At 37.4% G+C, this 13,476-nt stretch overlaps 1 protein-coding gene across 1 annotated transcript; it reads right to left on the reverse strand.

Moving 5' to 3' along the window:
- Positions 1-8,132: 8,132 nt before the first annotated feature.
- On the reverse strand, positions 8,133-12,979 carry LOC130682330 (lysozyme C-like). The gene is made up of 4 exons (XM_057496711.1): positions 12,800-12,979; positions 11,214-11,378; positions 9,586-9,661; positions 8,133-9,051 (listed from the first exon to the last, which is right to left on the reverse strand). The coding sequence occupies exons 1-4, from the start codon at positions 12,954-12,956 to the stop codon at positions 8,985-8,987; spliced, it is 465 nt and encodes a 154-aa protein (XP_057352694.1). The 5' UTR covers positions 12,957-12,979; the 3' UTR covers positions 8,133-8,984.
- Positions 12,980-13,476: the final 497 nt, after the last annotated feature.

Consider the following 13,476-nt stretch of genomic DNA (forward strand, 5'->3'; position numbering starts at 1 on the left):
TGAGGTTCCGTAAACGCTGTTACTAGAAGTTCTTCAAGGCTTTTTCTTGGGCGGGGACTTTCACTTCGTCTCGGGAAGTTGTGTGGGGGAGGAGGTGGTGGTTGAGACTTGTCTGATCAGTCTGTCTGGTACCCACACGGGCCTATCTGAGTCCTGTGGAAAAATACAATATCCTCTCCCACAGGTTTTTAAAACATCGGGCCCTTTCCATTGCCCTGTAAGGAGGTCGTTCCATTTTACTAGAGGTTTGGAATTAGTTGAAGACAAAAAGCCACAAAATCATTTTCTTTAGTTTACTTAATCTTATGTAACCAATACTTGTTCTGCTGAAATCTAGTTCTTTACTAATTTAGGAATAATCAAATAGTGACTACAAATGACAACAGACTTACAAATGACAATGTTTAAAGATCTGATGAGAGCTTACTGTCAAACAGTTGATATAAGGAAATTTGGATATTTCTGTAACACAAAACATTCAGTGACAAAGTTTAGCATCGTTCCCTTTGACAGTGCTTTCCAGGTAAATATACATCAGATAAATCAGGGAAACTAGTGAAATATTTTCCCCGATGAGGAGAAAAAATTTCTCTGACATATTCCAGGGCCCCTCTGGAAAATATCAGAGTAAACTAGAGGTAAAAACAACCTTTTTGAATTTGATTTTGGGAAGTTGTCAGAAGAAAGTTTCTTTGGCACTTGCTTAAATAAGATTATAGGTTGCCATGAAGCAATACCTATCCATTTAACCAGAATGACAACAAAATACTTCAAAGGTAAAATGCAGAAGGTTACACAGGTGTTAGCAAAGTTTAGCTTTTAGTTCTTTTAATATTAAGATCTAGTTTTCTTACTCAGACAATTCATTGAGACTTTAAGCATGAGAAACTACTTTGATAAAACAATTAGAAAACTTTTTGCAATTTTCCAACATTAGGAGCAGACTAACAGTTTAAGAAAACTTTGTCCTTTTACCTGAAAACAAAATTCTAATTTGCTGTGTACCTGATATCGAGACTCATTTGCTTTAATTTTACATAGCATGACCATATTAATTCTTCCACAAAGTTTCTACAATTTTTTTTTAAAGATTTAACAGATAACATCAACCTAAATGTCTTTAGGTAAACTTAGGTAGCTGATAACCATAAGGACATGTCTGTTTCAGTTTAAGGCATTCAGTTTAGCATTAATGTTTAATATCTTTTATTAGAATTTTCTGGAAGTTTAAGAATGCCCAATTTTTACAAGCGCTTGTCTTTAAATCAATTGTTATTAATATCATCTGGAGGTAAAAAATAATTTTCATTTACACACTTAGACACACAAACATACAGATTGAGACTCAATTACTATAGTTAGCAACACTTTTCACAAAAGAACATATACACAGACAAGCTGACACAAAGATTTGAGTTACTCACAGTGAAGACAAGTAGTGATTCTACAGCATCTTACTACGCTGATGGACAGTGAATGTAATGGGGTGTGTTGGGGGGACTTGGTGAAGGGGGGAGCCTAGTAAACATAATGTTCTTCATGTAATTGTATATTAATTATAACAAAAAAGAAAGATTTGAGTTACTAATATTCAATTGCCTTCTTTCTTTTTAGCTTACTTGATTACAGATACCTTGGAATCTGGAGGCCTTTTAGCTAGTTGAGCAGCACGTATTCTAAAAGGATTATATTGAGCTGCAGTCTCTCCTAAAGTCTCTTCTTCCGGAGTTAATCTTTCATCATAAGGCAGGGGCAGAGGCCAGCATCACTCGAGGTTTTGCTATAGAGAGTAGCGGTGTCTTTTCCTCTGGGCTGTCTTCTGCTAGGAGGCTCTTCCTCTGAGGGAGCTTTTCTGTCTCCTGTTGGGGTTCTAAAACTTATTTAAGTTCCAAAGAGCAAAAGCATCAACAAGGACCGTTTCAGGCCTGTTTTGTGTATATTTTCTAAGCTGATTTCTAACTTTATTCCATATCTGCATATTAACAGTTCCCTCTTCGGGGAACCAAGGACAACATTCTTGCACAAAGTGTAAGAATTTTGCTAATTGTCCATTGGTGACTCTTATACCTTTACCTCCAACATGCATTAAAACTTCAATAGAGAGTCTTCTTTCTTTAGACTCAGTATCACCCATGACTTCTCAACCTATAGTTCTGACCTACACACTATCTCTCACCCTGCCTATCTCTACAGGGGGTTGACAGCACCTTAGTGTGAAATTCTAGCTGTCCCATATCGAGGGGGCTTACCTTCAGGTCCCTGCTTGGGCACCACTTGCTGGAGTCCAGCTCCAGTGAGTCCAGGAGTCCCCAAAGGAGGAACGGCGTTGGCGACTGAATGATGAGGACACAGACACCAGCAGAATTGCTAAGCTGAGCCTTTATTGCTGAAGTTTATTAAGGTTATATATGTTTTGGGCATGCAGTTTCATGATTAGTGATTTGAGAAAGTTTTCCAGTAGTTAACAATGTAAGTTTCCAAACTAAAATATCCTACCTGGCACCCTTAACAAAGAAGAAAACAGATTCACATCAAGGTACATCCCTGTGAACTTTTAGAACATTAGAAATAAAGAGAAGGTCCCATATACTTCCAGGTTATAAAGACTCCAAATTCAGAATGGCTTTAGATTGCTCAAAAGCAACATTGTAATCGAGGGTACAGTGGAGTTCCCTAGGTGACATCATTGCAATTGGCCACCTTCCAAATTCTGAAGGAAAGTTAATTCCTTGAACTACAGAATAGGAACTATTGTCAATAATATTGTAATATCTCTGTATGTTGACCGATATCAATTACCCCCATCATGATGAGCATTTCGTAATATATATAATTGTCAAATCACTATGTTGTACATTTGAAACCAGTATATTGTATATCAACTGTATTTCAATTAAAATAAATTTAAAAAATAAAATTACTTCCAGCTTAATATTCCATACCCAGGCAACTGTCAACCAAGTGTGTGAATAGAATAATGACAATTTCAGGTATGCTAAGTGCACCAAAACCACCTCTTATATACCTATTCTCAGGAATAGTCTGTCAATGTGAGCCCACAAAATGAGGGAACAAACTAAGAAAGAGGAAATTATGAAACACAGGAAATACAATAAATATAGATGGAGAGAAATGAAAAGATACCAAAATGATGCTGAAAGAAAGAGCCCAGTAAGATAGCTATGTAGTAGGCATAGACAACAACCAGTCCCAGTTAGATACGGTGGTGGTGAGAAATCCTCATGAATTACTGCTGTAGAAAGATGACACTGACACAATTATAGCTGCATCTGAAGGCTTGAGAGATTTTAATATCAGACCGAGAATTTTGGAGTTGAACTAATGACAGATACACAGAAAACTAAACATATTTAAGAATCATGCAGTTAGCTGGAAGAAAAATTAAGATCTTATATGAGAAGTTACTGTATTTATGTCTATGTGTAGGGAAAATGGAAATTTTATGTCCAGGATTCTCACCTGATTCTAATATCGTCCATTGTATACACGTGATGATGTAATAGTTAGCTTGCTTGCATACCTGTTGACAGAAAGCTGTTCACAGCCCATAGAGCTCCACCCAGAGCAAACTCAGTCATGGAAGTATGGGCCAGGGAAGGGGTGGAGAGGAAACAAACAAGCACCTGGCCGTAATTGGCCAGGCTTCCATAGGTCACCGTCAAGACCCACCCACAGAATTCTGCTGAGTGTTAAGAGAAGGAGGGGCAGAAAAGGAGGATGGCAGAGGGAAGCCCTTGAGCCCAGAGCTGGGGAGCAGGAGGGAGAGGAGACAGAGCCAGCAGCATGGCAGTGCCTGGGGACCAGAGGCTGTAGCCAGGTCAGCGAAGGAAATGGGCTTGTTGCTTGTACATAGCTGGGTGACTGCCGTGAGCATGAAGCTTGGTATAAGCCTGTTTTTACCCACAATGTTCTTTGTCATTATCACTCTAAATTCATAGTGAACTTCCACAAGAGGGGAACCCCTCCTCCAGGAGCAACACTATGTAAATACTGAATATCTAACAAAAAATAATATGATTACATTGGAAGAATGGCTTTGAGGAAGGGTGCCATGTGTAATGGACACGGGGGAAGAGGAAATAATGCCTAATTCTTAACTTCCATAGGGGGATATCAATACCCTAATGAGGAAAAATCAAGGAACAATATAAACCAAATACTTAAAAGCACGGAAGTAATATAAAAATGTTATTAAGCTGAAAGACTAGAAAGTGGTTTCCTGTGAAGGGGGAGAAATGGGGAGGTATGTCTTTCATAACACACCTTGTAGAATCTGAATCTGAAAACACTGAAAATTTATAACCTTATTAAAAGTTAAAATGACTAAAAAATAATTTGCATAATGGACATTTTACTGAAAAATATTATATCTATGAATGACATTTGTCATTCCTGATTCTAATTTTTAGTAATTCCCTTTAGCAACTTCAAGAAAATATTTTTTAAATGAGTCCACAAAATAGAAGTGCAAGAAATACACCCAAGGCTTATAATAATACTAATAATAATTAGTGCTACCCGAAGAGCTCAGTATCATTTGGAATATCACTGTGCATTTCAAATAATATCCTGGAATGACACTAAGCAACAGGAATTGAGTTTCTTTTAAAAATGATTAAACATTGATATTTTAATCCATTCCCTGTATAAGAGCAGAAATTTGGTTTGGGAACTTGATTGTACCAAAATAAAAGGTATAGGAAAGCATGATATTTATAAAAAATATTAAACAAAATCATTAACAAACATTGCTTTCCCTGTTAGCCAATTTTTGCTAATCTCTGGCTGTTTCTTCAGTCAGCCTATGTTGTTGGGCTATCCAGGTGCTTCTTGAATATATCTCATCTCTGCATCTGAACTGTCACTCTTGAAGTTTCTCTCCCCTACTTCGAGTCATTCTTTGTACACCTCTGAATATCCTAATATGAATAAACCCATGATTTTTCTACATATATTCTTATCAGAGTGGTGCCACAATCTTGGAACTTAAGGCTGCACCTATTTTGGGGCTCTGTGCTGCCCTCCCATGGCGAGTCTCTGCACTACAGTTCCTTAGACTTGAGACCCGACCCTTGGAACGCAGAAGCTGCTGTACTGGAATCATAGGAGCTTGAAAAGTTAAGAAAAATCTCAGAATGCTCATCATGGGGGAATATACTAAATAATCAGAAATAGGTTCATTCAATCAGTTGTTACTTACTGAGCATGATGTTCCAGACATTGTCCTAGGTGTTTGGAATATGGGTGCAAACAAGAGTAAAAAATTTCTGCCCTCCTTCCTATCAGGACAGGGTTCTGGCATGGTGTGTCAGAGAGGAAGCACAGGAAAGAGGGTGTCCAGATGTGGGAGAAGGGGTAGCGCAGTAAGGGACATCAGAGCCTGAGTGGAGAGCATCTATTCCATGGTGTGGCAGTATTGGGAGATGGTTACATACAGCCAAATTCATCAAATGCATACATGTACTAAGAATCCACTTTAAGGTTATTAAGGACAATGGGTGCCAGGTTTCTCACCATCACAGAAGGGAGTTACCAACATGGAAAAAGAAAAACTAAAATGAACACTCTAGGGTAGGATTGGAATTAGAAATATTGATGTGAATTCAATATAAATAGACATAGAAATAAATATGGGTAAATACATGTATCCCCTAGTTCTGTCTATTGATGGTGCTTAGGAACAGTGACACTCTAGTCCACAGATCTTGTTTTTTAAATACCATAGTGGATAATATCCATTATGAGGAGTAAGGCTCTTTGGACAAATAGCTGATTCCAGGCTTTGAACAGGGGGAGAACACAAGGAGTCTTAGAACATTTTGTGACAGAAAATATGTAAGTGCTCAAAGAATGCTGTCAAAATGTCACAGTGACACAGAAGCTAGCTTGCAGAGGTTCTTCTACTGGTCAAATCAGGGACAATGTGAACATAAAAATAAATGATAGTAATGGGTTATAACTCAATGTAATTTGAAAAAAATAGGAAGCCATATGTCCATAGTGATATAATATATTGTACAAATTGAAATTTTGATGAGGAGTAGTCTCAAAGTACTTTACCCTTCCAAATACTTCACAGGAAAACGACTTGCAGACATTGCTCTAAGAAAATGCTCAAAGTGAACATCATCAGTGACAGAACATGTTGAACAGCCCACCAACCCCAGAGGGTGCAATGAGAGGAGCTCGGCATCACTTCTGTGGTATTTCTGCCAAAGATACATAACCTCATCTAATCAAGGGCACATCAGGAAAACCTTAGGACATTTTACAATGTGACTGGTCTGCAGCCTTCATAAGTGTTAAAGTCATAAAGTCGGGGGAAAAAAACTGAAGAAATGATCAAGACTGAAGGAAACTAAAAAAACACATAATAAAACAAGACAACCAAATACAACACATGATTCTGCATTAGATCTTTTATCATGAAGGACTTATGGAGACAACTGATGAAATTGAAGGGGATCATATGACTAGGCAGTAGTAATGCATCAGTGTTAATGTCCTGATTTGGTGATGTTTTGAGGTTATGTAAGAATTATATATTGAAAGCCACTGGGTACCTTGCTGGTAATTTACTCTCAAACTGTTCAGAAAACGTGAAAGGCCTTTGTACTGTACTTGCAAATTTGAGAAAGATTGAGATTATTTCAATATCTTAAAAATGGGTGGAAAACTCTGGTCTTTTGGACATTGTATTTCAGCAAAAAGAGACAAATAAGTAAAACACGTAGTCTATCAAATGGCTGTAGGCTTGAATGCGGGAGCACTCCCCCAGCAGAGAAGTAAGTGTAAGATAAATTCTAGCTGAAATAAGCAGGCAAAGAGAGGCAACAAAGGGCCAGGTAGTTTATTTGAACAAAACACCCGGGCGAGATTTCCCAGTCTCTAGAAATGGAGGCTGAGGAAGCCGCGCGTCAGCAGACAGGCAGCGAGTTTTTAAAGAAGGTAGGGGGAGGCAGAGCTTAGATTCACAGCGGTGCGAGGATTGGCTAGCCCAAGGCACATTTTTTAGGTTGGGAGGGGGCAGCAGCCAGGAACTTTGGCACGTCATCAGTGTCCCACGTGCTTGCTCCTCCCATCAGTGCCTCCAGCCTTACAGTAAGCATCAAAGAAGGAAATAGAAAAGTTAGGTAACAGAGGAAGAGCCATCCAAGAAGGACTGAGAAGGAGCAGTGAGGCAGGATGTAAACAAGAAGCTAGGAGAGGAAAAGTTTTCTAGAAGTATGAAGTGGTTCACTTTGTCAAATGCTGCAGAGAGACCAAGTAAGATACACAGAGAACAGGCTATCACCAGAACTGGCCCCAAGGAGTCTAGGGAGGAGACTCAGAGGAGCAGTTTTAAGTGAGTGAGGATAACAGCCAGATTAAGAAGTGTTGAAAAGACAATGAGACATGGGGTTGGTGTCGTTTTCTCATCCCAGAAGTCTTGCTGTAAATGAGAGCAGAAAATGATGCAGTTAGAGGGTTATGTAGTGTTAACAGAGGGTTCTTTGTAGGGTGGGAGGTTACCAGAGCAGTTTATACAATGGCAGGGGTGGTCCAGCGAAGAGGGAGAAACTCGGGATGCAGGAAACATTGAGCTGGCTTGGAGGAGTGAGAGAGAGAGGAAGGAGACTGCGTGTACGGGCACTGTGGTGGGCAGGGGGCAGAGGAAGGTGGGATCACCGCTGTGGGTGCCAGCAGGGGAGAAGTCCATCTGAGGGGCCTCTATTCTCTCAGGGTAGACTGGGGCCAGCTCATCTGCTGAGAACAGAGAGGGGTGGAAGGGCAGGGTTGGGTGTGTGCCAGGGCTTTGAAGAGAGAGGAGAAATAAAGTAGTAATAGTCATTTTGGGGGGTGGGGACACCACCACAGAAGCATTGTAGAGAAGTGACTAAAATGGCCAGACAGATTTGATGGCTCATTTGAGATTTGCAGTTGTGAATTCAAAGTGAGAACTGTCAGCGTGCTTGTGGATTTTTCTTCAGCAACATCCAGCTGCTGTTCAGGCACAGATGTAAATATAGGATATATTAAGAGTGTCAAATCATTTTTATTGACATATATATTTTTTTCTTCAGAGAATCTTGACTCTTGAGAAAGATTTCTAAAAAAAGAAAGACAAAGTATGCATTGCAAAGTATTTAATAATTTTTTTTACAACATGCATAATTTCAGGCTGGTGGTTAATTAGGAATTACTTCAATACTTGCAAACCCATCTGCCTCAGGATTTAGTCATAATGCACGAATCTAAGTCAGTAAAATTAAAGAACAGCAACAGCTCATCTAATCCTTTATATTCCTTCGTGATCAGCAAGATGCATAAAAGAATGCCTTAAAGGGCTAAAATAGATTGATGTGTAAAACGTGAATTTCTTTCTAAAGCAACATTTCTAAGGATATATTTAAACCAAAGGTCCCATTTCATAGAAGCAAAATTCTTAATTCAGGCTGCCTCTATTTTTAGCCATTTGCCACTAAGCTCCTTTAAAAATGTCATATTCCTCAACAAAGAGTGTTTTTTGCTTTTTTGTTTTTTTTTACCATGTTTGGAGATGATGGAATACTTGAAGATGTCACGTGTATACAGCTGGCATTTTGCCTAAGATCAACTTGTTTTAATATAATCTTTTGTTACATTTTTATTTACTAGGGAGTACTTGTAGCATTCAAGATTAAGTCTGGGTTATTTGTTTGATTAATAGCTGAATGTACACTAGAGATGTATTTGAGAGCTGAAATTTTGGATAAATTTTCACCAGCATTATTTCTTTTAGCAAATTGAAAAATGTGGGCTTAATTTCAAATAATAAACACATTAGTAAATAGTAAGCCTTGTAAAAGAAAGACCATATTTTGTTCCTGTTCGAAAGACTAAAACGTTTGTTTGAAAGAATGGTAGCATGAACTTTCACTCAACTACTCCTCGTTTAATGTGGAAAAAGAGACAAAATACGCTGAGGGAATAGAACTGCATAGTTAAACGCGACAGTTCCGGACATACTTGGAGACATCTCGGTTTTGACAATGACTTCTCCACGCCACCCTGTAAAGAAAGGTCAAACAATGATAGGTTAAACCCTATCTTCATTAAATGTACATACTTCAAATCCTTTGGAAGAACAAAATATTTTATCACTAAATGGAATACAGGCTACAAATAGATTCAGGCACTGCTAGTTATTAAATGGAAATATGTAAACCAAGTACTTCACATCTCCCCAAAGTCCTCAGGCATGGAATTCTGAACATAAATGTTGAGTTATGTGTATCCTACAACAGCAACTGCAAAGTACCTTCCCCATTTACATTATTCCAAAAATAATTTCAAGACATGACCCGTAACTGGTAGAGCACTCAGAATCTTAAAAACTCTAGGAGTCCCATAAAATAAATCAAGGAGTTCAAGAGTCAAGATTCTAAATCAGTTAAAGTAGATTGTTTCTAGGTAATATATTGTTTGGCATAAGCCTTAAGCTGCAATTCTCAGCTCTCAGTAGCATGTTTTGGTCTTTGAAATCTCTTACTTCTCTCATAACAGTAAGGTAAAATAGTTTTCCCTTTTAATGCTTCAACATACCAGGCTTTAATGCCTTGTTCACTGACAACCCTCTTTGCACAGGTGACGGCTTGAGTGATGTCATCTTTCAGCAAAGCTGAAAAAGAAGTGGTGAGGAATGAAGACAACTTTCATAGAAATTTCATTTCAAGCTTAGGATAACCATTTTTAAGTTTAAGAGTAAGCCAGCTTTATTCTCTTAGGCTGAGGAAAGAACATTAAAATTATTGTCGAAAAGTCCATGTATCTGTGAATGTTAGGGAAAAACCTTTTCTTCATTCCATCCCATTTGGCATGAAATAAAAGATTTTTTCATTTACCAAAGTCATTGGAAGTTATGGAATATGTAAGTAATGTGATAGGGGGTTCTCTTTATACTAAGCACATGAAAAAAACAGCTTAGCAATTTTTTAATCAGAAATTCTACTACAGGAATTTATCCAAAATAAGTAATAGGAAATGCTCCCAAACATATATGCACAAGGCATTTCATAGCAATTAATAAAGGGGGAAAATGAAAAACAACCTAAGTGCTTAACAGTGAGAGTTAGGTCAATACATTATAGAATATTTATATAGTGGAATTCTATTCATCCTTCAAAATAATACAGATTTGTATTTAATGACACAGAAATAATTCTGTGATAAAGAGAAAATTAGAAAACAGTATATATAGTACAATTTCATTTTTTTAAATACATGGCTTACATGTTTGTATGTGTGTACATATGTACATGATAAAGCTTGATATTCATATACATGACTGATATCTATTCTGGAAGAATATATACCAAAGGTCACCATGGTGATAAATGTCTGGATGTCTGGGTAGTAACAATTTTTATATGATGACCTCAAATTATTATATAACACAAAATATTTTTTATATTAAATTAACCGGTTACAAAATAATATTCTAAGACTAATCTCTATTAGGAATTTTAACACTTAAAAATGTAACTATCAATTTTTCACTACTTACCCGATATTTTATACACTAAAAAAAATCCACATTATTTCTGTTTTTATAAGTTCAATAGAACATTTGTTTTATCCCAATTAAATAAATCCATAAATTAACTTAAGTATAACAATGATTATGTATGTAAGAAGTGTAGTTTTTGGAGGTGCAAACTAAAGAATTTAGAAATGAAATGTTATGTTTCTAATTCACTTTAAAATTGGGTTCAGCAACAAAAAAAATACATACATATATATATACATATACACACATAAAAGAAGTAAATATGACAAAATGTTAACTGTTAAAGTGCATGATGGGCATATGGCTGTTTATTATAATAATGTCTCCAAGTTTCTATCTATTTAGACTATTTCATAATAAAAAGAAAAAACAATTTTTTAAAAAGGTCTGCACCATCAAATCATCCTTAAATCTCCCCAAAGTAGGTTGAAGGAATGGCATTATTTTTGACAAAGCATCAAAAAGTTCGTTTGCAATAAATTAATAGGTCATTGCAGAAACTGTTGTATGTTAGAAAAGAACACTCTAACAGCTCTACAACTTCTTAGGGAATTATGAGGAGGATAATAAAGAGGTGAGGACTTTTCATTTGTATAGAGTCTCTATTCTTGTAAGTATAACCAGATGAGGCTTATGCCATTACACAAATATTGTCTGGCCTTACCGCTGCAGGGTATGTGACAGGCGTTAACTGATCTTGGGGTTTTGCCATCCTCACACCAGTAGCGGCTGTTGATCTGAAATATCCCATAATCGGTGCTTTTGCTTGGACGATTGTAGTTTATAGCCCGTGTGTTATAGTTACTTTCCCATTTCATCAAACACATCCCTGAAAAGAAGTTATAGTTAGTGATGAATGGCAATACCACGTGACTTTAAACTGCATATCATAATCAGACTATTTAGCTATTGTATTTCAATAATGACTTACTTATAACTATAAAGATGTATTTTACTTGTAAAATACTTTAACATTTTAGTGTTAAAAGGCCCTTAAGGAGAATCTCTTTATTAGAAAATCATTTTCTGATATTAATGAAGCAAGATAACAGTTTATAAAATATCTGTTTTCTTTCATTGCTACTATCCTTTCCTGCTCCCATCCCTCAGGCAAGGTTCATCCTAGAATAGAAGAATCAACAGAGTTGTTGAGTGGATCTTTGTACTTAATAAAAGATACCTATGCTGATGAGAAATACTTATTAGGAAAAATAAGGATTTTCTGGGAGAAAGCAATTTTCTTATGCTACCTGAAGGAGAATTTGGATATCATTTTAGAATAGGGAAAGCAAGAGTTATGGAACAGGAAAGACTATTTCATCCATCCCTCCATCCCCCCATCCATCCATCCATCCATCCATCCATCCATCCATCCATCCCTCCATCCCTCCCTCCCTCCATCCATCCATCCATCCATCCATCCATCCATCCCTCCATCCCTCCTTCCCTCCCTCCATCCATCCATCCATCCATCCATCCATCCATCCATCCATCCATCCCTTCACTCAGTCACTCAAAAATAATCATTAAGGGGAATTATTTGAATTCAATTTGAAAAATACAGTGATTACATTGACATGTACGGATTAAAATATAAGGTAACTTTTATTCAGGGAGTATCTTGAACTATATGGAAGAAAAGGAAGAAGAATTAATCAACCAGAGTAAGAAAACAAAGTATCATTTCAAGCTACATTTCAGGGATCCTTATTTAAACAGTGATTGAGGGGAAGTAGGTTCCTATTGACCCTGTATTGAGAGTTCAACATAATTTTGTTGTTGTTGACTTTGCTGTTAAGAATTCCATGCCATGGCAGCAGAATTAAAAAAGAGAAAAATACTGCATTACTCTAGGCTCACAGAATTCACCTTCTAAACAGGAACTGGAGAGAGTCAGTACCCAGAACTTCACAGCCATCCCAGGTGCTCAACTGTATCTTCTAGGCAGCCTACATGTGCCACCGGGTCTGAGGCAACTGGCAAATGCAGAGTTACTAGAGGGATACGATGGGTCCTGGCTTATAGAATAGGATCGAATTTTGTCCTCCCATGCCCTTATTCCTTCATTTGGTATGTCTGATTCTAAAGGAAAAAGTTGATGTTTTTAACCTGTTTTATGAGGTAGTATACAAACCTTCAAAAAAAATTAAGAAGTCCATTCACTCAGAGCCCCTCTTATTATTCATCGTCTGTAAGTCTCTGTCCCACACCTAGCTAATTATTTGAATGGAGAAAGAAGAGTTAACTTACAGTTTGCCAGGCTGACACCCTTAAAGCCATCCAGTCCAAGCCTTTTCACAGTTCTGGCCAACTCACACCTTTCAAAGACCTTGCCATGGACAGTAACAGAAAGGAGAAGAAAGCCCAGAATAAGGAGAGCCTTCATGTGGGCTGGAAAAACAGACATCTATGCCGACTGGAGTGAGCTGGTCCCAGTATTTAAAGTCTTTTAACTTCCGTCTCTTAGTGTTTTGGAGGCCCCACCTTTGAGATATGTAGGAAATGGGAGCTATTTGCTCTGATGTCCTATGAACTAACCCATAGGAAAATGATGAAATGACATTGTTGAAGGAGCTGCTCACAAAGAATCGGGAAGTAGTACTGAGACAGGGACTGTGGGTATAGTCACAGTAGGGCGAGGCCCACCAAAAAAAAACGCAATGCAAGACAATTACAGTCAGAACAATGTAACAATATGCAAAGAAGTCCCTATCAAAACTCTGTGTTAAGCATTATGCAAAGTCAGAGTCACATTCATTTTCTAGGGTAAAGATTTGCATACATCACTAGGAATATAGACATTCTTCAGTGAAATCAGTTAAAGCTCAAAAGGCCAGGAGCAACTTGGACTGGAATGTTTGTGTTCTGCAGATAAAGAAAAGTATCTTAGCATAAACTGTCACTTTACTGTATCAATTACATCATGA

This window comes from Manis pentadactyla, unplaced genomic scaffold (assembly GCF_030020395.1).
Source record: "Manis pentadactyla isolate mManPen7 unplaced genomic scaffold, mManPen7.hap1 scaffold_266, whole genome shotgun sequence".
In the NCBI taxonomy this organism is placed as follows: domain Eukaryota; kingdom Metazoa; phylum Chordata; class Mammalia; order Pholidota; family Manidae; genus Manis; species Manis pentadactyla.